Genomic DNA, 24,521 nt, shown 5'->3' with positions numbered 1-24,521 from the left:
TTTGTCCTTCATGACCTATGTTAATATAAGTAACTGGTGCCTTTCAAAGTCATAAGATTTTGATAGCCTAGTGGTTAGGGCTTCGGTCTCGCGACCCTGCAGGCCAGGGTTCGAAACAGCATCAAGCCTTTATTTTTTCAATTAAAAATAATGTATTGCACGCCGAAACATGCTGGAGCAAAAACATGGACTGGTCGCGCCTAACAGGCCGTGCCAAACCGGCCTGCACCGAACTATGGAGTACCGATTCACAAGCCCCAGAAATAAATATAGATTTGCATGGTATTTTTACTGCGACTCTAAAGAATCTTTAAGGAATATAATATTTTCCAAGACACAGAAAATATGTATATGGGCCAAGATTTTTGAAATGATTTTACTGTGTATGAGTTGCATTAGAAGTGCAAGGCCTATGATTTAAAAATTCTAACATTTTCCTGCTTTAGCAATTACATTATATGTTGTGATATTTGTGTGAAGTCCTGCTTCAGGGCATTCATCTTTTGTGCAGGAAAACTGTCTGAGCCCACCAATCAGCGGGTATGCATTCATTCAAAATTGAGGGTAACTGTCCAATGGGCACAGCCAGCCTCCCAGCACAAACTGGCTGCAGGCAGGCGGGCACATTGCAGGACAGACCAGGGGAGTTCCGGTCACATCCCCCACCTCTGTTCTTTCAAGCACACGGAGAGCCTAGGCAGGCTTTTCAAGGGAAGCCCACCAAAGACAAAATACCCATCAAGACCTCCCCCACCCAGGCAGGTAGAAGGCGGCTCAATAAAAACCAAAAGAAAAGTACAGCCACTATTTTAGGCAAATGGTGTCCCCTATCGCAGCTGCAAAGAGAGCCAGCGGTAATAGTCCAGAAAAAGTCATGCAAAAAGGTACACTGCCACCAGCCTCTCGGATAAGCTTGGTACAGTAACTAACAGTTACTGGGAAAGTGAGAAAAGGGTACAATGTTTGCCTTCAGCACTCCACTTAAGGCCGGTTGTGCCGATCTCACAAAATAAAATATAGGTAGGCTGAAAGTGTCCCCCTGCACTGGTAACGTGTTAACACAAGTAAAATAAAAGAGGAAGCTCAATGAGCTCCCAAGCAACACTGCACATAAAGTGCTGTGTGCTGCAATAATAAATTATAGATGACAAAAATTATAGATGACAGAAAACGTGGAGGATAACAGAAATCCATTAAAAAGTATCAAAAAGGGATACAAGGGCTCCCAATGTCAGAGTAAAAGAATGCATGAGTGTGGAAAAAGGTTCCCACTCACTCATGAGAATCAGTCGAAAATTCCAATAGTCCAGCAACAATGCTGAGGGACTCACAAAGTGGGGATAATTTCACTCAAAAAAGAAAATTCTACCCAACAGTTATCTTTTAGGAAAGGATACAATTTGACAATATATAGTCATGGCCACTGCCTGCCCAGGAAGGCTAACTATCTAAGAACAGATTTTTCTGGTAACTACATAGAATGCCTGGGAATTGAGGCTGTATCTATATCCTATGTTTTGTGCTAGGAAGCTTTGAATGTGGTAGCCCCCAAAGACTAGATGTCTGGACAAGTTTGAAAAGCTGCATGGTTGTGATTGGAAGCGGAGCTTACAGCCTGTTAACAATATTCTTACATGATAGGGTAATCTGCACATTACAATTGTCAATTGTTGTGACGTGTCCTGCAGTACCCAAGTAGACAACTAAAACTGACATGGACAAGTCCTCTGCTGAGGGCTTGAGGATATCAACAAATAGTGCATGTGCAGTGTTCTCACTGAAGTTAGTCCAGACTCTCCAAATGGTAATGGGACAGAGCAGGTTGCCTTCACTCTTAGGAGAGGATTGCTCCTAAACCTATAGGTTGCACATACATCCACAAACTAAATGAAGGTCCACAGAGTTGAGGACTGAAAACCTGCACATATGTTATGCATTAGAAGATCACTATAAGACAGGAAAATGTTTAGTCTTCTTATATGCTTGTTCCATTAGTTTTATTTTAAAGTGTCCCTAAAACAAGAAAAAATAAAACAAGCCCAACAGCTATTCAATACAATTTTACAACTAAGAAAAATTCAATCACTTGTTAGCTTAAGGAGCTTGAAAGGTTCGCCCATAGACGTTAATGGGACAAAGACAGTTGGCAGCCCCAAGTTAAATTAAAATTCAGTAAAGAGTCAAGAGGGTTTCAGGAGAGATTCAGGCAAGGCAATCTTCAGACTGGCAACAACGGAGGACCCCGCAAAAGGAGATACAGACCCAGATTCTACAACAAAAATCCCTCGAAGGTTTTTCCACCTGGCTAAAGAATTTTCAATGCACCAAGCCATGTCAGGAGAACTACAGGCACAGAATTTACAAACCAGCAACAGACGTGTGGCCCAAGTACCCAATGAATGCAGAAAATGCTGAAGAAACAGTTCACAGTTCAAAGGTGCAGAGGTGAGTTGGACGGTGGGGTCTTTTGGGTTATATGCAATTTTAACGCTGACGTTACATTTAAATATATGGGATACATTACTCACCGTAATCGTATTTCTGGTGCTTGTATCTGCTTACATCACATGCTGTGCATAGGCCGACATCTAGTGGAAGCTGCAGAGTATTACAGTTTATTTTTCGAAACTCGAAAATGGACGTCGACACAGGGCGTGCCAGTAATACTATCCCTAGTGTGACGTCCACTGTACCCATGATCCCTCACGCGTGTAGGACCCTCAGATTGGATTTTTTCTGACTTGAGGTAGCATGAAGAGAAGCCCGAGTACAGATTATCCAAGCAGATATAAAGAAAGCTAAGACTACAAGCATCCATGCGCCTTCTCTCAGAGGCGAGGAAGGGTGGGTCGCATGTGAATCTAAGCAGATACAAGCATCAGAAATACGATTACGGTGAGTAATGTATCCCTTCTGAGGCTTGTGCAATCTGCTTAGATCACATGCTGTGCATAGATTAGCGAGCAGTACCTGAAGGAGGTGGGATGTGAGAAGGGTCATGACCAAATAAATGTCTTAGAACCGCCTGTCCCACTTGGGTATCTGTCTTGGAATGGGTGTCAATGCAGTAGTGCTGAGTAAAAGTGTGAATAGAGCTCCAAGTAGCTGCTTTGCAAATGGTGTCAAGGGGTACATTTGCAATGAAAGCCAGAGTAGCCCCAATGCCTCTTGTAGAGTGGGCCCTAGGCGTGAAAGGCAGAGTTTTTTTCAGAAAGTGAGTAACACAGCTGTATACAGTTAATAATCCACTTCGAGATGGCACCTTTAGAGACGCGATCCCCTCTCTGCCTGTAGCTACGGAGACAAACAGCTGATCTGTTTTCCTTAGCGGTCTGGTCTTGTTTACATAGTAGAGGACCGCCCTACGCACATCTAGTGTGTGTAGTTTCACCTCAGCCGAGCTTTGCGGGTCTTGGAAGGAAGCCGGAAGCTCGATGGACTGGTTCACGTGGAATTTTGAAATAAACTTAGGTGAGAATCTAGGGTGTGTGCGTAAAACCAGTTTATCTTTATGGACAGTAAAGAAGGGATCTTGCACTGACAGAGCCTGAATTTCACTGACTCTTCTTATAGATGCAATTGCTACTAAGAAGGCCGTTTTGTAAGTCAGGTGTTTGAGGCTGCTTTTGTGAATGGGCTCGAATGGGGGGCCCATGAGTTTAGATAGCACCACGTTAAGGTCCCATCCTGGTGGTGGGTTTGAAATAGGAGGGTGAAGTCTCTTTACTCCTTACATGAAGGCTTTAACTACTGGTACTTTCCACCACGACACCTTGTTATGGGAAGTGGTGTATGCCGACAGAGCTGCCAGGTGTACCTTCAGTGAATTAAAAACCAGTCCTGCATCCAGCAGGTGGAGCATGTATGTAACAATAGTGGAAGGAGTGCAATCAACTGGGTTGATTGGTTTATTCTGGCACCAGATAACAAATCTCTTCCATTTGTCAAAGTAGCAGTGCCTCGTGTTTGGTTTCCTAGATTCTTTTAGGATGTCCATACACCTCTGTGGTAAATTGAGATGTCCGAACTCTGACCTCAGAAGCCATGCTGACAGGTTCATTGTGTTGGGTTGAGGATGCACTGTTTGACCTTGGTGCTGGGATAGTAGGTTGTACCAGGCCGGAAGTTTGATCGGTTTGCACACGGCTAATCTGCGTAAGTGTGGGAACCACGGTTGTCTCACCCACATGGGAGCAACCAGGACGAGCGTCATCGACTGTTCATCTTGTTGACCACCTTCCTGATGAGGAGTTGGTGGAAAAGCATACGCAAACATTCCTGACCAGTTCATCCACAGGGCGTTCCCCTGGGAGTCTGGTTGGGGGAACCTGGATGCAAATCCTGGGCATTGTCTGTTTTCGCTTGTGGCGAATAGGTCTACAGTGGGGAAACCCCACTGAGAGAAGAACAAGTTACTTCTTACCTTGTAACGTTCTTTCGACGGGAATTTCCTCCGACGTATTCCTCATCTTAGATATATCCTTCCAGCTCTGCTGGCCTCGGAACATTTTTTTCTCTAGAGGGCGCTGCGCGTCGACGTCCCTCGAGTCGATGTCCCTCGACAGCCGCCGTATCGACGCTCGACGTCATCCTGCCTATAAAGGCCGCGCGCAGCGTCCGTTGCTCAGTTCCGTTTTGTAGCCCACAGTATTACTGTCTGGATTAGACTAATCACCCTGAAGGAGCATAAGCTGCAACAACAAGGGAAGTAGAACTGCGGGGATGGATGGGAGGGTCGATGAGGAATACGTCGGAGGAACATCCCGTCGAAAGAACATTACAAGGTAAGAAGTAACTTGTTCTTCGAAGGGATTGTGTCCTCCGACGTATTCCTCATCTTAGATAGGCTCCCATAGCAGTATTCTATATTCGGAGGAGGGAGTACTGACTTCACGCTGTCTTCTATTGATGAATAGAATGCAGTACAGCCCTTCCAAACCTAGTCTCTTGACTGGAGGAGGAATCCAGATTGTAAAAACATGTAAAGGTATGGACAGACGACCATGTAGCGGCCGCACATATGTCTTTAACCGGCACGCCTCTTTTGAGGGCCGATGAAGCTGCAATACCTCTGGTCGAATGAGCCCTAAGTTTTGAGGGGGCTCTTTCCCTGCCAGTTTATAACATTCCAGAATGGCTAGAATGATCCATCTGGAAATGGTCTGCTTAGTTATTGGTAACCCCAGCTTGTGACCTGCGTAACCTACAAACAGCTGGTCTGCCTGTCTTATCCTGGCTAGTCTACTAATGTAAAAACTTAAAGCCCTCCTAGGGTCTAGTCTGTGTAACCTCTCTTCCTCTTTCCCCGGGTGAGGAGGAGGATAGAAAGATGGTAGGGTAATCTTCTGAGTGACATGGAATTCAGAAACCACCTTTGGGAGGAAATTAGGCTTCACTTGCAGGACAACTTTGTCTTTGTGAAAGATTGTATGAGGGGGTTTACAAGAAAGAGCTTGTAATTCGCTCACCCTTCTAGCAGATGTAAGTGCTATTAATAAAACAGTTTTAAGGGTAAGGAATCTTAACGAACAAGAATGGAGAGGTTCGAAAGGTGTACCCATCAGGAAAGTTAGTACTAAGTTTAAATCCCATAGGGGAACTTGGAATGGTCTTGGGGGATAAACATTGGTTAACCCCTTTAGAAACTGTATTACCAAGGGTAATTTGAAATAGGATGGTTCTTCCGCAGTACGCTTAAAGATGGATAGCGCTGCGAGATAGCCCTTAATGGTGCCAACTTGTAGGCCTGAATTTGCCAAATATAGTAGGAAGGACAAAACCATTGGTGTACCACATGAAAATGGGTCGATATTCTGTTCTCTACACCAGCTGCAAAATCTGTTCCAACGGCAGCGGTATAAAGACTTTGCTGCTGGCCTCCTTGCCGAAAGCAACACCTCCATAACATCATCAGGGAGGTCCCAATCCTTGTACCTCAGCCGTTCAGAAGCCAAGCGTGAAGGTTGAGGGTTTTGATGTCTGGATGGAGAACCTGACCTCCCTTCTGTGAGAGTAGGTTCTCTCTGAGAGGAAGTCGAATTGGAGGGCAGATGGACAAGTCTAGAAGGTCCGGGTACCACGTTCTCCTGGCCCAATCCGGGGCAATTAGGATCATGGTTCGCCGGAATCTTCTCAACCTCCTGATCATTTGAGGAATGACAGGGACCGGTGGGAACGCGTACAGAAGCGGAAACTCCCAGTCCACTATGAACGCGTCTCCCAGAGCTCCTCTCGGAGGAAATTCCCTTGAGCAGAACAGGTCGCATTTCCTGTTTAGGCTGGTGGCGAACAGATCTACCTGAGGGGTTCCCCAAAGGGTGAAGATCTCTTGAAGGACTTCCTGAGCTAGCTCCCACTCGTGGGAGACTGTGTTCTGCCTGCTCAGAGCGTCCGCTGTCAAGTTCTTCTCTCCGGCTAGGTGAACTACCGATAGAGAGATTCCTTCTTGGATTGCCCAAAACCAGAGCTGCATCGCCTCTCTGCACAGGGGTAGTGATCCTACGCCTCCTCTTTTGTTGAGGTAATGCATGGCCACCGTGTTGTCCGTCATTATCAGGACGTTCTTCCCTTGTACAGCTGGCAGGAAAGCCTTCAACGCAAGTCTGGTGGCTCTCAGCTCTAACAGGTTGATGTGTAGTCTGGACTCCGATGGAGACCAACGACCGCTGATGGTCAAGTCGTTGGCGTGGGCTCCCCACCCCGTGAGTGAGGCATCCGTGACTACTGTTATCTCCGGCCAGGGTTGCCAAAACTGTTCTCCTTTCAGAATGTTCTCCTGACAGGCCCACCACTGAAGGTCTCGAGCCACCCTGCCGGGAACCTGAAGAAGATCTGTCATTCTCCCTGAGAATTGTGACCACTGAGTCCTCAGTGCCCACTGGAGGGATCTCATTCTCAGGAGAGCCTCTGGCACAAGGAAAATGCAGGATGCCATGAGGCCTAGCAACCTCAAAAAGTCGAAGGCTGGGAGACGTTGGGCATGCTGGAACTTGGTAACCATCTGTAGAATATCTTGAGCCCTCACCTCTGGTGGCGAGGCTTTTCCCAGGGAAGTGTCCAGGATCGCTCCTATGAACTGGAGTCTCTGCAATGGTATCATTTGTGACTTCTTTAAATTGAGGGAGAAGCCCAGTCTGTGAAGGAAATGGCACACGTGATTTAGCTGGATCTGAGCTTGCTCTGGAGAAACAGCCCTGATCAGCCAATCGTCCAGGTAGGGGTAGACGTGAATCCCTTCCCTCCTTAGACTTGCAGCCACAACCGACATTAACTTGGTGAAGACCCTCGGGGCGGAGGTCAGCCCAAATGGCAGTACTTGAAATTGATAGTGAGAGCTGCCAATTGCGAACCTCAGGTATTTCCTGTGTTTGAGATGGATAGGCACATGGAAATAAGCGTCCTGAAGGTCGAGAGATACCAACCAGTCCTGAAACTGAAGGGCCTGGAGGATCTGAGAAAGAGTGACCATCTTGAATTTGTCTTTTCTGAGGAATTTGTTCAATTCTCGCAAGTCCAATATCGGTCTCAGTCCTCCGCCTTTCTTCGGAATGAGAAAGTAAGGGGAGTACCAGCCCTTGTCCCTCTCCGCTACAGGTACCGGTTCTATGGCACCTTTCTCTAGCAGGTCCAAAATTTCCTGCAAGAGGAGCAGATCTGGAGCTTTCTGAGAGCTGATCCCCGGTGGATGACTGAGGTATACGTAGGAAAGGCAGGCAGTAACCTTGGGCGACTGTTTCCAATGCCCAAGCATCTGACGTGATAGCCTGCCATACCGTCAGATGTTGAGTCAACCTGCCTCCTACAGGTGTCCTGTGAGGGGAGTCCTCAGAGTGGTTTTGGGGCGGCTGATGCAGGTGCCGATGGTAAAGAGGCACCTGCTGTTGCTGCGGCTTTAGAATATCTACCCCGTCCACCTCGGGTAGTTCTTCTTTGACCCCTTTGAGCCGGTCGTCCTCTACCTCTTCCGAATGCGGATTAGAAGCGAAAGGACTTGCCCCTCGCAGAGGTTCCTGTGGGACGAAAAGGAGTCTGACGGATTGCAGCTCCTAGGGATTTTGCTGCAGCTTTTGAAGTTTGCAGTTTCTCTAAACTGTCATCCGCCTTTTTCCCGAACAAAGAAGAGCCATCGAATGGCATGTTCAAGAGCCTGGCTTGCACATCTGGGGCAAAACCCGACTTTCTCAACCAAGCGAATCTCCTGGTTGATGTACTTGCCGCCATTGCTCTGCTGATACTGTCAGCCGAATCAATGCCCGTCTGGAGGGATTCGCACATAGCGTCTTTACCGTCCTGTATAATATTCAGGAACGCATCCCTTTCTTCTCCCTCCGGGATGCAGTCAGCCGCTGTAGAAGCACACTCCCAAAGTGTATGGCTGAACCTAGCAAGGGTGCAAGTAGCATTAACAGACTTTAACGCCATGCTACATGCTGAAAAGACTTTCTTTGCCATAGCATCATATGTTTTATCGTCCCTGCCCTGTGGGACTGTAGGATAAGCCGTCTTGACATCGGTAGAGGATGCTGCTTGTACCACCAGACTTTCTGGGGATGGATGTTTAGACAAAAACTCTGGGTCTGTGGAAGATACCCTGTACTTTGCAGACAGTTTTTTATTTATTGCTGGTATTACATCTGGGGTTTCCCAGTTTGTCATGACCTTTCTCTGAAGAGCTTTATGAAAGGGCAGCACAGGATCCTCTTGTGGGCCTTTGTCAAGAATATCCATGAGGTCATCTTGCTGGAAAGATTGTGAAGGTGCAGACCATCCCATGAACTCTGTAATCCTGGCCATTAAGGCTCTGTAGGGGGTTTCAGCATGCTCCCCCGGGTCTGGCTTAGCAATAATCCACCTCAGGGGAAGTGTCTAACCCACTTGCCTCATGTAAAGAATCATGAAGATCCTTTAATCTGCGCTCTTCAAAGGAAAATTCCTCTCTAACTGGGGTTACAGGTCCCTGTAACTCAAATGTGTCTTGTTCAGACAAATCACCCTCTTCTAAAATTGAGGATATAGTTCTCAATTGTTCTGAACTCATAAAGGGAGTAAATCCCATTTCCAAGGCAGAGGGTGCCGAACTTGTCATTATTGGCCTCGAAAACGTCGATGTCGTCGACGCCGACGTCGAAGGCTTCGAGCGTGGCGTCGAAAACAGAGGTGGAGGCCTCGAGGACCTCGACAGAATTGGAATTCTACTCGACAATATCGACATCGAGGGCCTGGGGATAGTCACTGGATGTGTGGTCACCGTGACTTTTCTTGGCGCCGGTGTCGAGGCCGGCGTCGAGTCGACAGACCCGTGTGTCGAAGGTCCCCTCGACAACGGCGCAGAAGACATCGACCTCGACGGGACCTCCGTCGACGGCGTCGACGGAACCTTCGAGGAAGGTTTGGAGGTCATAGTCCTGCTCGAGGGTTCGAAACGCGCTCGAGAGGTTTCTTTCGCCGGGTACTGCGACTCGCGGCGTTTTTGACCTTCTGGTCTTTCGACCAGAGCATCGCTCTCGGCAGTCTTCGAAGGGGTCGAGGCCGCTTTCTCGAAGACGCTCATCATATTCTTTCGGAATTCCTCCCATTCAGCCCGGGAACTATGTTTCGTGGAGCAAGGGAATCTTTTTGGCGAAACAGAGGAAGAGGAAGACGGAGAAGGGGATCTTCGACGCCTCCTCTTCGAGTGCTTCGATCTCGAGGAGTGATGAGACCCACTCCGAGACCTGGAGCGCGAATGGTGACGAGGAGACGAATGTCTCGACTTCGTCGACGAAGAAGAAGCTTTAAAAGTCTTACCTTTCTCCAGCTTCCCCCTACGCTCCTTCAGGGCCTTAGCTGTCATGGACATACAGTCCTCGCATTCCGAACAATGGTGTTCAGCTCCCAAGCACCACAGACAATTTCTGTGAGGATCGGTCAACGACATCTTTTTCCCACAATCTCGACATTTTTTGAAGCCGGATCGAGGAGTTGTCGGTTCCGACGAGGAAGCCATCGAGTATGGATCGAATAACTCGAGGTAAATAGGATTAATCTGACTAAGAACTGAGCAACGGTATTCCGAGGCACCGAGTAAGCGCGGAAAAACGGAACTGAGCAACGGACGCTGCGCGCGGCCTTTATAGGCAGGATGACGTCGAGCGTCGATACGGCGGCTGTCGAGGGACATCGACTCGAGGGACGTTGACGCGCAGCGCCCTCTAGAGAAAAAAAATTTCCGAGGCCAGCAGAGCTGGAAGGATATATCTAAGATGAGGAATACGTCGGAGGACACAATCCCTTCGAAGATATATTCTACGACTTCTCTGTGTAGACACCATTTGTGTTCTTCTGGGAGGGGGTCTCCGCTTAGAGCATCCGCTAGAGAATTGAGATCCCCTGGAACATGTTGCGATGACAGGAAGATGTTCCGTCTGAGTGCCCATTTCCAAATTTTCTGGGCAAGCTTGGGCAGATTTGGCGAACGAGTCCCTCCTTGCTTGTTCAGGTAAAACATGGTTGTAGTGCTGTCCATCTGGATTTGCACTGACAGATTTAGCAGGTAGGGCTCGAACGCTTGAAGCGCTCGGAATACTGCCAGAAGCTCTAGAAGGTTGATGCGATTCTTGGCCACTGAGTGAGACCAGAGACACTGAGCTGTGTGGTGGAGATGGTGGGCTCCCCACCCTGTCAGGCATGCATCGGTTGTGACTACTGCCTGTATCTCGGGATGGTAAAAGGGTTTCCCCTTAGACAGATTTTCTCTTGTCCACCAGTTTAGGATTTGTACTAGTGTTGGCGAAACGACCACTAGATCGTCCCACTGACCACTTGCCTGAGATCACTGTTTCGCCAACCATTCCTGCATGGGACGCATGCACAGGCGCGCGTGGGGGACCAGGCAAATACATGACGCCATCATGCCCAGCAACCGCATTGCTTTGCGTACCGTTAACTGGCGACCGGACTGATATTGCGGAATTTGCAGCAGTATATTCCGAATTCTTTCCTCGGAAGGAAAGGTCAACCCCTCTTGAGTGTCTAGGATAGCTCCTAGGAACTGTTTGGAAGTGCTTGGCACCAGACTTGACTTTTTCTCGTTTATTGGGAAGCCCAATTCGAAGAGGAGGTCGATTGTCCTTTGAATGTTTGTTCTGCAAATTACTGGGGGCTCCCCCGTGATGAGCCAGTCGTCCAGGTAAGGGTACACCGGGATTGCCTCCCTGCGTAGGTGTGCTGCCACCACCGCCAGTACCTTGGTGAATACCCTTGGAGCCGAAGCTATGCCGAAGGGCAGTACCTTGAACTGGTAGTGCCGACTGTCCACCTTGAAGCGCAAGTACTTTCTGTGCGCTGGGAACATGGAAATATGAAAATAGGCATCTTTCATGTCCAATGTTGCCATGTAATCCCCTTTTTTAGGAGGGGGATTACCTCTTGGAGAGTAGTCATGCAGAATTTTTGGGGCTTGACATACTTGTTTGCAGGCCGTAAATCCAATACTGGGCGCATTGTCAAATCTTTTTTTGGCACAAGGAAGTAAGTTGAATAAATACCCTTGTTTACCTGGTGTCCCGGGACGAGTTCTATCGCGTCCTTTGCTAGCAGATTGACGATCTCCTCGAGGAGGATCTTCTGGTGTTCCAAAGAATGTATTCTTTGTCGTGGAGGATGGTTCCGGGGATGCTCTAACAGTTCTATGCAGTACCCAGCGGATACTGTGGACAGCACCCGTCTGATGTGATCCCTTCCCAAACTTCGGTGAAGTTGGAAATGCGTCCCACTACTGGGGTTGCGTGAGAAGGGACCATGAGCGGAGCGTTACTGTTTTGGTGGAGGCGTGCCGCCTCCTTTACTGGGGCTGCCTCTACCCTTACCACGTCCTCTTATTACCCCTGCCGTAACCCTGGGTAGACTGTTGGTTATTATTGTTCCACGGTGTACCCTGCCCCTGGGAATAGTTCGATCCTCTCTGGGAATTTTGGCCGCGTGGGCGATGAAAATTGACATTCCTCCTTTGATTAGGGGGTTTGTTGGCCTAGGGATTTGAGTGTCTCATATTCATCCTTGGCATTTTTCAGCGCGTCCTTGACCGCCTTACCAAACAACAGATCCGGCTCCCCCGGTTTATCTAACAAAGATGCTTGGGTTTCAGCTTTGAATCCAGACTGCCGTAACCAAGCTTGTCTCTTGATAACAGTTCCTTCTGCTATCAATCTGCCGGCGTTATCCGCGGCATCAAAGATTGCTTTTAAAATGCAACCGGACACGGCTCTTCCCTCCGCCGCAACTCGTGCCAACTGGCTCTTTAAGGGTTCTGGGGCGGAGTCTATGAGTGCCGCGACTTCTTCCCACTGATGGCAGTTGTAGCTGGCCAACAGGGTGGAGTTGGCAATCCTTGTCTGGTAGGCGGAAGTGGAGGCTACTTTCCTGCCCAAACCATACAGTTTCTTGCTCTCCTTGTCGGGAGGAGCTTCGGACGATGACAAGGGTGTTCCAGCCCTCTTACGGGTGTTAGTAACAACCAGGGAGTCCGGTTTCAGATGCCCCCTTATATACAGTGGGTCTGATTGGGCTATCCTGAAAGTCTCAATCCTGGGGTTCACTGCCCTGGTGAGGGTAGGATTTAAAAGTGAAGGGTCTATTCTCCTCCGAATAGACTTAAGGATAGGGATGGCCTGAGCAACAGGCCTCCTTTCTCCCACTCTCTTCTGCGAAGTCCCTCTCCTCTTGAGCACCCTGTGTGTCAATGTGGAAATGTTCTGCCGCTCGGGACAGAACTTCATTCAGGAGAGGTTGATTGTCGACAGGGGAGTCGGTAACTGGGGGTTCCTTCTCTCCCGGGTAATCTACTCTGTAGGTCTCAGGGTCTTCCTCTTCCTCTTCTTGGTCCTCATCATCCCCATAGTAGCCCGTACCAGTTTGCTCTTCCAACATGCCCAAATCTGGATCCTCACAAAAGGATGTATCCCCTTGATATTGGGAGTAGGGCTGTATATAGAAGGGGTCCGAAGACCGTGTTGGGGTTTCAAACCAGGCCTTCTTAATTGGAGGTATTGGATCCTTAGAGCCTGAGGGTGCTGACCCGTCGGGAGTACAGGAGAGAAAGTGTTCAGGGTTCTTTGTGTAAAAATCTGCAATGAAGACATCCTTGACATAACCCTGTCTATGTCATCAGTAGACCATTCTCTAGAACTGGGAATGATCTTTTCTGAGGCTTTCTCCGCCTTATCCTGACTAGACTTACTGGTTTTAGCAGGTGTCCTTGGGATAACAGAGGAGTGGGACTTGTCTGTTTATGTGGAGTGGGAAGTTTTTGAGGTGTGTGAGGAGGCCGAGACTGCTTCCTCTGTTGTTTTCTCCCCTCCCCGTGGGCGGAAGAGTGTTTTCCCTGTTTTTTCGCCCCTCTGGAGCCTTCCGATGCCTGGCGTCGAGGTTCGGGGGTATTGTTCCTATCTTTAGAACGTGGAGGTAGGGACTCGGGAGCCGCCGTTACACGGTCTGCGGGCGCCGACTCCTGGAGTGCGGTCCTGGGATGGAAGTCGGCTTCGTCTTCAGACGATCGAACTTCCGTTACCTTGGGGAGCGAGGCACTCTTGGCAACAGTGGATGATTGCCTGGAGTCATGCGGCGATGGAGAACGCCCAGAGGACACCGATTGGGACCGTTCTCTATATGCCTCTTTCCGACAACTCGACGTGTGCGTCGAGTCTCGGTTGGACTTCATGTGCTTTGTGGAAGTGCTGTGGGTAGCGCTTGTGTCGCCGGGGGTCTTCCCCATAGCCGCCCTGCCGGACGACCTTCCGAGGTCGGGGACTTGCGCTCGGCTGTCTCTTGATGCCACGTTGCCCTCGCCGTCTGAAAGCACGGCGTTGCTGCCAATCGCTGAAGACGCCCTCCGCTGCCATGGCCTCCTGACGCCTGGCGTGATGGGCCCAATGCTTGATCGAACGGTCCTTAGGTGTTTTCAGTTTAAACCTACTACACGCTCTGCAGTTCGCCTCGGGGTGGTCCCTCGGCAAGCAGAGATTGAACGTGGCGTGCCCGTCGATCCAAGGGTACTTGCGGTTGCACTTGGGGCAGAATTCGAAAGGGGTACCCTCCATATGCACCTTGTGGCAGCGGGCTAGTAAGTGTAGGAATATATAAGAATGTACCTATATACCAAACGAGTGTAGAGTATGTCCACCCCCCACTCTCCCTACTTGCAGGGCCGAGGCCAGAGGCCTTCCAAAGCCCGGGCCAAGGCCTTCCGAGGCCCAAATCCGTCGTGCAGCTGTCGACGTTCGAATTCTTCTCCGGGCCGGCGTTGAGTGTGGAAGTTCGGTGACTCGACGTTGGGGTGGAGAAATGGGTAAATATAACAATATTTAGCAAAAGTATGGCTAAGGCCAGGGAACTCCGCGAAATGCTTCCGACCAGTATGGTGGAAAAAAACAATCTGAGGGTCCTACACGCGTGAGAGATCATGGGTACAGTGGACGTCACACTAGGGATAGTATTACTGGCACGCCCTGTGTCGACGCCCATTTTCGTGTTTCGAAAAACAAACTAATACTCCGCAGCTTCCACTAGATGTCGGCCTATGCACAGCATGTGATCTAAGCAGATTCCACAAGCCTCAGAAATATATTATATATATATAACGAAATATTAACTTAATAAAAGACATACTTTTCACATCAGTCATTATCTACATGCAGTGTTTCTATAGTCTGACTACCATCTAGTGGACCTCTTAATACAAAATCCTGGTTTTGTGGTTTTTAAATGGCTTTTCGCTTACTTTTCACTTTACCATATTACTTTCTACCTGCTTTTGCCTTGCTAATACCCTTTAAAGGCCGACACCCCACGATCTCGGTGTCCATTTATACCGGTCTTTCCTCTTTTTCCTCCTACCCTCTATACTATTTTTAACTGAAGTCTATTTGGACTTCAACCAAACCTGCAATACTATATTACTGTATATATTTTGTTATTTTTTCATCCTGGTACTGTTTATTTACCCTCTTTTTTGTAATATACCTTCTTGGTCATTCGGCCCATGAAGCGTGTGTCAGTTGAGGCCTATGCCTTCACCTTCTCTGCTCCTCCTACTCCTGCAGCTGACTCACACCCTGACACAGCCCTCTCTAACCTGCATCTTGCCATTTCCAAAACTCTGGACATCCTTAACCCTGCCATGAGAATCTGTCTGAAGCCTACCTCCAAGTGCAACTCTTGGTATGACTCCGATCTTGCCGCCCTGAAACCAAGTGCAGGGTGGCTGAGAGGAAGTAGAGGGCTTCGGGTGTATCCTCTGACAAACTGGCCTGCTGCAAAGGCAATACAGATTCTATGTCCTGTCCAAGAAGAGTCCACATCCAAGCCTTTCTTCCTCTCTTATAACACCCGACAATGTTTCTAGACAAGTCCAATCTATGAAAGCGTTTGGTCTTCCTATCATGCCAAGAGTATTCTGCTGCCCAGTCTTCAGAAACGTCTTGTCGGAACCTGGAACCGCGTACTAGCTTGGCCCAATCTAGAAGATGAAACTCACCTCTGCAACCGCAGTCCCTCGACGTCCCTCAACCGAACAATGCCTAGAAGTTTAAGTGGGCCGAGCTGATTCAGAAACCGCCTGAAGAGGTTTGCTGAAGAAATCTCTCCCTTGCCTAATATCGGTGGTGGTCTGGTCAAGGGTCCACATTTCCACCGGGATTTCACTAGAGTGGTTGGATTGGGAGAGAAACTTAGAAGAACTTTACTTACTGGAACATTCACACGCAATGGTTGGCTTTGTTGACGAATCACATAGTCAACTCTCCTGCAAAGTATTACTTGCTGAACTGGTGACTTTTGGGCACTAGGCCTCAAGTGCTAAGGACTGGACTTATTAAGAACTAGAGCCCTTATCCTAGCTGCTGTTGTGGGCGTTACATTTTCTGTCAATTTAGTTACCGGTCTCCAAGTGGTTCTAAATTGCTTTTTGCTCTGTTTCTCACTTGCTTTACCATAGTTAAAGTGTTGCCTTTAAGATTAATGAATATTGCCCAACTGTTTTAAAGGTAAAGTGTTGGTGTTCTGTTAGCAGTGCCCACAATAGTGAATGTATCCTTGTAAAACTATACTTACCTGGGGTTTTCATTGCTTAGAGTGTCTTCTGTCTAACTAGAGTTAATGGAGTTCTCTGTGTGCGTCTCACTGTAGCCCTAGACCACTCTCACACCCTCCCGAGTCTAAGCCTTACGGTTCTTCTACTCTACCTTGATTGGGTTTTGTTAGTCAAGATTTGGAGCAGTACCCTTTGGCTGCACTACAACAATCTTGACCTCCTGGCAATAGGAACCCAACCTTTGGTATAAATATGTACTACACAGGTTGGTAGTGTGGCTGAACAGCCAGGCTTATCTCAAGAGGGGTCAATGTGAGCAGTAGGGGAGTTACACAGAGATTCACAGTGACAAGTATCCAAATAAACACTTACACTCAAGGTTTCTTGATTAAACTATTATTAATTTAACAGTTTGAATAAGCCTTCTTCAGAAGGGACAATATAATTGTACCACACAAATATACTCCAAAATACACACTCAGTTTCTCTAAATCAGCAGATACCCATTTGGGATGGAACAGACACTTCCTACACCCTCAGGTGACTTAAATAACTACGACACTGGACATTAATATATCACTGCTACATTTAACACTGATCTCAGTATTTCTCTAAAGTAAAGAGATTTCTGAAAAAAACAAGAGATCACACACACATTCTGAAGTAGGTAAGTACTTTTGAACCCCCAACGCAAAGTAAATTAACCCTTTCCTGGAGGGAAGGTAAGAGATAAGCAGATAAGAGACATTCAGGGAGCCAGGCCAGCCAATGTCAGGTGGGCATATGTCTAGGTGAGCTGAAGCACTTCTCGCATGTAAGTAAAATTCTAGCACAATGTTTTAGAAGTCTTTGTAGAAAAAGTAGAATCAAAGTAGGGTCCCAGGCTGGGAGGCCTGTGAGGTAGAAGATGCAAGCAACTCTACAGAAGCAACCAAGACAACACCCAACTGAGATAAAGTAAGGCTACAAGAGGTAAATCCTCTCAAACTTGACAGTACCTTTGGTTAGAAGAAATGGTTCCAGCTGGCTTCTGTTCCCGTGCAGCTCTGCAGATACTTTTGTTCCTGGGCCTCAGCCGTGGGGGCAAGAGGGGGGACTTCTGGGGACTCCTGGTCTGCAATGAGACAGTCAGAGGCAGAAAAGGACAAACTTCTATTCAGCAGCACTTCGAGGTTTCAGCTCCTCCCGTGTCAGCAAATAGCACCACTGCGGTCTCTCGGATACCACTCTGGACTTTCCTCGCATCTGGGGTCCAGCACTCTGTTGAGGTGGTTCAAGCTTGGTCAGTGCTGCTTACTGGGAGTCCGGAGGATCTTCCACAAGCTCGGGTCCGACTTAAAAGTGATGCACTCTGTTTGGTGCTCCTCTCCCTGGCACTTCGGTTCCAGCAGCAGCAGCGGAGGTACAGCCAGCACTGAGAGGATGTCCAAACGAGTTCACTTTGGAGTTGATTGGTCCCACCAACTCAAGGGGAGAAGTCGCACTTGCAGGGCTTCTCTAGTCAAGGTGAATTTGGAGTTTCAGCACAGCAGCAGGGCTTCACCAGGCAAACCAACGGTCCAGGAGTTGCAGCAGGCGTCTCTTCCAAGTTCTTCTTCCGATTCCTTTGTCCAGTGGTCGACTCGGACTTCCAAGCCAAAAAGCCTTGCCTTTTATGCAGGTTTCTCCCATTCATTCCAGCCTAGCTGTCAATCACACTGCAGGGTGGGTGTCCTTGCCGGACAGCCAGCCGGCCAATCACCTTTGGGTGCATTCCTGTAACCAACAGGATTAAGGACAGGGAGTTTCGGGCACCTCCCTCACTTCCTGCCCCTGCCAGACATAGTGGAGCCAGAGGCGGGTCTCACTCGTGAATCCCGCCAAAGACAAAGTGAAGAAAGGGACCAAACCTGGTTTGACAAGCATAGAAAGGGTAACAAAAATGTTACATGAGAAACTAGACAAAGGGGATACTAAGTAACCCCTCCAGCACCCTATGGTAAGATAGTGTGTGCTGGGTCTAGAAAGTTACAAAAAAGTAAAGTCAACTTCACTTTACTGCTCTTGGAAACAGTAGTTCATCCAAAAGAAGGTATTTAAACCTTTGGGAAATATAAGTGACTTCCCTGTGCCACTGCACTGAAGGTGCTGTGTGTCACAAAGCAAAGATGATGCCTATGGAGTTTGTCAGTCTCCAAAACCAAAAAGAAACCGTGTTAAATAACAGAAAAATACACGAGAGAGTGGGAAAAAGGTCTCACTCTCTCTGGGTTAAAATTTAAAAAGTCCTAGAGTCCAGCAAAAGTGCTGGGCGTCTCTAAGGTAGCGAGGAATTAGCAAATTTCTGAGAATTCTCCCTAACAGGTTTGGTAATACATCAGTGTCTTCCGTTCACCATGATAGGGTGTCCTCTCATAATCTACTCTCAGTGGGTATGTCAAGGGGCCTGTCAACCAAAAGGAGCGAGGCAACACAAAGGGGTACTACCACAGTTGGCAAAAGAAGACCCTAAATTAATTCCGGACCACTCTCACACCGTCCCGAGTCTAAGCCTTACTGTTACGGACAACCCTTTAATTTATGAGTGAAACCTGCCCTGCCTCAAGAGCCTGGTTTAACTTGAGGGGATATCCAGCCTAATACTACAGCTTGGTCATCCGAAGCCCTAACAGAGGTCTTCTGGAAAATCTCCATATCATTAAGTCTCATGGGAACAGTTGGCATCATAATCACATCATACATTTCCAGTTCAGACTGCCCGGACCCATTGTATTTGTTAAGTCTATAGCTATGAACACTAACCTGAAGAAATAATTTTCAGATTTCTAATGTTTGGGTTCTGACTAGAACCATGGCAGCGTAGTGAACCCTAATAACGTATCGCTGCATCTGCCTCCATCCACACCAGTGTCCGTCTCACACTACCAAAACAGGTCAAACATCTATCCAAGCAAAGGACCACACACACAAGTCAGTGCTCACTTAAACAAGTCTTCTCCCACAAGTGCACATCACTCCAGTAACATCTCAAGATTCCAGCCACCCCAGAGCCACACCAACTGCAGTAAGGCATCTTACAAGAGCATGCTGATCAAATTACCCCCCCCCTTCAAACCCACCAAACCATGGCATGGGCACTAGTCTACACAGACAATCTGGGCCCCTATCAGTCTCTGCCATATAAGAGTACTTGACTAACCAGGACCTCTAAAGCACCTTTACCACTCTTACTTTGTGCACCCGTGATTGTTCAGTTATTACAACTCGCATAACAAGTAAAATTCCTCAACAGGCCCACAATTTTACACCTGCCAGTTCTGAACAGATCCAATGCAGACCAAGCCAGGCTCTCATACTAGCCCATAATGTGAAGATCACCCCGATTAGTTCAAATACTTACGCTGCTCAGGGTGACAGACACATACATCGTCTGAGGAGCATGGTGTTTTTGGTGAGTGTGAACATCGTACCACACCTGCAAGACAAAACGAAGACTCTTAAGGAAATAGACTTGAAAAGCAGGATTAGGTGAGTTGGAGATGCATATGGATATGCTCATTTCATTTCTAAAGTGTATAGATACATTTTGATTTCTTGGTGCCGATAACCAAACACCCCTGAAAGAACAATGGAGGGATTATTGGAACAAAGCAGAAAATAAACCGCTCTTAAGAAAACCTAAAGACAAGGCTTTTGTAGAATATTCCAGTCACTGGCGAAGGAACTGCCTTGCGTCCTCTAATCAAAATCTAGTTGCACATAGGACAACGTTTGGGCAAAGCAGTGTGTGCGTGGGGCAATAGGGTAAAAACAGAATCAGGCATAGCTGATACAAAACATAAAAACAGTAGTGTGCAATGCACGTCAGAACCTCGCCCATCAATAATGGCCTTTAGTCAGGAGAAGAAAAAGTGCAGGGAAACACCCAACCAGGTCCCCTGTTAAGGCAGTTTTTGTTTCAGCCTCTGGAAGTTACAAGAACCACTACCCCTAATGGGAGGCTAACACCTGACAAAGGGAAAACAAACCTCTCTTAAGGTAGGTAACATGGGTATAGTGAACAGGCTCAACTCTGGGTAGGCCGACACAGGTAAAATTAGCCCACACAATTCTAGAAAATACAATACACTGACAAATATATACTTTATGCCACACACAAGTATCAGGCCAAAATAAGAATTAAGGGAATAAATACACATAAGTACCCGGCGAGGAGGGTGTGGCAGCCTCGCAGCCAATAAGAGGCTCAGAAAGGGGTCATTACCACACCAGTAAAGACCCTGCTCCGAGCCTCCTCGGAGCAGGAGGCCGCCATCTTCCATAACCAGGAATCAGGAAAGTGTGCTCTCTGCACCCCCCGCGTCTCCATACCCCTAACCCCTTTTCTACAGTTAAGTCCCCCTATTCCCACCCCATTTAACGGGCTGTGTTGTCCCTTGCTGGTGCTGGGAACAGTCTTCCCGGCACATCTGACTCTTGAATGGCTGCCATGGAAAAGGGACGAGTAGTTCCTTTCAGCCTGATACTAATAGCAATGCAACACCTTGCAAGGGGGGAGCTGGGGGACTTCATTACCGGTCAGATAATGCCCTGGAGCATGCGTTACAATAACTGATTCCCCAGGGCATTACCTGACCGGCAATGCCACCCCACACCCCTGCTTGGGTTATATTACTTCAGTATTATAAATAATCCCAGTAGATCATAAAAACAGTAATGCATATAAACGATTCTCATAACCCCACCAATATGTGGCCCACAACCAGAGGTAGGCAGCCTGCATAAAGTAATGGCATGGGGAAAACCAGGGAACGGTAAAGCTTACAAGCAGGTAAGCCCCCTATGGGCCTGCACAATTCTGTAGTGTCCTGAAGACATAACCCAACCCCTAGACGCATCATGCAAGTAACAGAAACATTGCTAAAAGGAAAAGGGATAAAAAGAACCCCTTCCACACTTAACTGTAAGGTGATGTGCATCTTAAAAACAACAAGGAATTTTACTAAGGGAGACAGTGTTGCCTGCACTAGTAGCCTCTGGGACGGACCAGTGCCCCCTTTAGACATCATTCCTATTGTTGGGGATTCTGGGACCACGTTTTAGGTCCCTTCAACATTTTGGTCCCCCACCACCTTTATTGTTTTGGATCACACACAGACTATTTTCCGTTGGCCAGAGAGACTTCTTCTGAAGTTCCCCTGTTATTCCGTCCCTATTTTTACCTTACTTAAGGTACATGTTATTGGGTTGCTCCTAAGGCACCAAGTCCCTTGGCTCCCTAAATTTTGCATCACCCTAGGGCAAAATATTTAGGAAGTGGGTTGGTCGCAAATATACTTTAGTTTTGGCTTCACCAGGAGTGCACGCTATTTTAACGGATTAGTAGACCATTGTATCTTTTTTGTTAGTCATTGGGGCATGTTTTCTTTTTAATTCTGCTCTTGTGTTTCAGGGCTTCCTTTGTTCAGGGAGACCACGAGGTTGGCTCAAAATCGCTGTTGTGACCACATGGGCTCGTTGTGAGTCCACAAAGGCATATTGGTCCTAACTGGTTTAGGCCAGAACAGGTCCCTGGACTATCCCTCATTTATGGTGGGGGATGGCCAATTGACAGTCATACTGATCAATTAGTGTGGTTGGTCACCTAACCCTTAACACTCAGTCCCATTTAGTGATTGGCCAGCTGGCCTTTAAACCAGTCTCTTTGAGCAAGGGTATTTACGCTTTGTCCTGCCCAGTTCCACTCTTTAGCGGTTTTGTTCCTGCAACTTGGAGGTGGCAGGTCTGTCAGCCTGCTGAAGGAGTTTTCCCCACTGATTCCAGACAATTTTAAAGCTCTTATATGGCCAAGTTGGTTAGGTACTGACTTGGGCATATCGCAGCATGGGTTTGTTTTTTGTGTCGGGAGGTCCAGCCCTAAGCTTCTTAAAGTTTCCTGATGACTCCGCACATCTGCTGGCGTTCGGCAAAGTTTGCATGCAGGACCCTCTGGGACCACTACACACAACTAGGACTACAGGTGCAAGCAAAACCAACCTTTGGTATAAGTCTGTACCACACAGGTTTTGGTAGCGAGCTGAGCAGCCAGGCTGATCTCAAAAGGGAATGTGAGTTTGTAATGAGGTTAGAACAGAGGTCTACTCCAGTACTTCACATTATCAGGATCTGAGGCATTTAAACTACTTTGAAGTAGGAGCAAAAAGGCATAAGTTAATAAAACAAATAATAGAGTTACTCTTAAACAGTGCAAATAGTTTGAGTTCACCAGAGGAGTGGTTCCAATGCAATGGATAGGCCAAAGTCAATGGGCTAGAGTCTTGCATAAGAAAAACGGTTCTGGTATTTTTAAACGGAAAAGTCTTTGCCACGGTTCTCAGAAGTAGTTCATTGAAGAAAGGTTTGTATGTTGGGTCACAAGCTGACTAGGCCTGCAGGTTGCCAAAGTTTCATGCACTTTCGCAGTGAGAGGCAAGTTCTCTCGGTCGGGTTTTCACAGTACCTTAGATTGAAGAAAAAGATGCAGCTGAATACTTCTGTTCCTGGCAGTTCCTGCAGATCTCCCTGTTCCTGAGCCTCAGTCGTGGGGACAAGAGGGAGGATGTCAGGGGACTCCTGCACTGCATGGCGACTGGTCACAAAGCTGGCAAACTGGCAATTCTTCGATTCCGATAGTGGTCTTCAAGCACACAAAATGGTGTCCTTCTCCCTGGCTATTCGGTTTCCTGCAGCACGCTGAGGAAAATACGACCAGCTCAGAGAATGGTGTCCAGGTGGCATCTGAGTTGATTGGTCCCACCAACTCAAAGGGAGAAGTTGTCCTTGAAGGGCTTCTCTGTCGAGATTAACTTGGCGAGTCGGACCTGCAGCAGGGCTTCGTCGGGCAAACCAACTGTCCAGGAGTTGCAGCAGCCGTCCTCTTCTAGCTTGTCTTCGGTTCTTTCGTTCCAGTGGTCGACTCCACCTTCCAAGCCAAGAGACTGGCCTTTTAAACAGTTCCCATTCATTCCAGCCAAGCTGCCACTCACCCAGCAGGGTGGCTGTCCTTGCCGGACAGTCAGCCAGCCAATCACGCCATAGTGCATTTGGGTCTCCTAGGAGACTAAGCACAGGGGTTTCGGGCACTTCCCTGACTTTCTGCCCACCCCAGACACTCGGGCGCCAGAGGCGGTCTTCAGTCCTGAAGCCCGCCAAAGGTGTAGGACCAAAGGGACCAAACCTGGTTTGGCGCGCAGAGACAAACTCTAGAAGGACCTTTCCAAAAAGAAATGGCATAAAAAGAAGACCAGGACCTGGTTAAAGAAAGGGGTCTCAGGCGCCATCTTGAAAAACATGGGCCCCGTGATTTTTAGCTACCGGTGTTCGCTGTCCGGAAAAATCATGGTAGTTTGTTGTAAAACCACTGCCACCAGCCTTTTCAATAGGAAACAGTAGTAGTTGACTGCTTTATGAGTTTCTAGACATAGGAGATACTAGGTAACCCCTCCAGCACTCTATTGGAATATAGTGTGTTCTGGGTCTCGGAATTTAAAAAGAATAGTAAAGTCAATTTAACTTTACATTCTCTGGGAAACGGTAGTTTATCCCAAAGAAGGTGTTCACACCTTGGACAGCCTAAAAGGCTTCCCTGTGTCACTGCACTGAGAATGCTGTGTGACACACACGAAAAGATGATGCCTATGGAGTTGTCTAAAATTCCATAATCAAAGAACACAAGAGTAAAACACACATCAAAATACATGAGAGTGGGAAAAAAGGCTCACACTCCAAGTAAAAAAATAAAGTCCTCAAAATCCAGCAAAGTTGCTGGGGGTCTCTAAGGTGAAGGGAATTGGCACCTAATGAGAATTCTCCCTAACAGCTGGTTCGAGCCTTTCAGTCTGGAATTGTTTTCTGGTCAGTTTTGGCACTGGATACCGCCAGGATCTTCAGCTTGGCTGTGGGTTGCTGCTGGTGTCCAGTGGATTCCTGAGACTACAACACATGCAATTTGTCCGCTTGGGACATTCGAGGCAGCTTCCGCTGTTGTCCTGGGACATACTGTTCTTCGAGCTGCTGGAAGCTGGTTGTGTGGGTTCCTAAGTCTTCCTCGCCAAGTTTCCCATTTCTGGCTTCAAGGTAGATGCTATGGGAAAAGCCTTTGTTCTTTTCTGGATTACTGGGATCATCGCTGGCTCAGGGTGTAAATCCCTGGGAGCTGAAACTTAAAAAACGCACTTGTGAAAAATAGTCTGGTCACAGGACTCTTTCTAGTGGCTGAAAACTTTGTCAAAGCCACCAACGCAAGTACCTACCTTGTGATCGTGGGGCAGGCAATTATCGAGATACTCAACCTACGGTGTCCCCCTGGTCTACCCGTATTGGGGGTCCTCCGGTTCTACTACTACTACTTCTGGGGCCCTGTGTCAATCGTCCAACCTCTGGAACACTTCCTGTGGGACTCCTCTGGCCTTCCCTGGTGTTGATTGTCGCAGAATAC

General features: G+C 47.8%; 1 protein-coding gene across 2 annotated transcripts in view; it reads right to left on the bottom strand.

The window, feature by feature from the left end:
- GANAB (glucosidase II alpha subunit) overlaps positions 1–24,521 on the bottom strand; it is a 919,668-nt gene that overhangs the window by 202,490 nt on the left and 692,657 nt on the right. For both annotated transcript variants that reach the window (XM_069645184.1, XM_069645185.1), the window contains one exon: positions 19,446–19,520. In XM_069645184.1, the coding sequence (XP_069501285.1) occupies positions 19,446–19,520 (75 nt within the window). The remainder of the gene's footprint in view (positions 1–19,445; positions 19,521–24,521) is intronic.

This window comes from Ambystoma mexicanum, chromosome 2p, assembly GCF_040938575.1.
Source record: "Ambystoma mexicanum isolate Mex_15411 chromosome 2p, UKY_AmexF1_1, whole genome shotgun sequence".
NCBI lineage: Eukaryota > Metazoa > Chordata > Amphibia > Caudata > Ambystomatidae > Ambystoma > Ambystoma mexicanum.
This window is presented reverse-complemented; position numbering and strand designations above follow the sequence as displayed.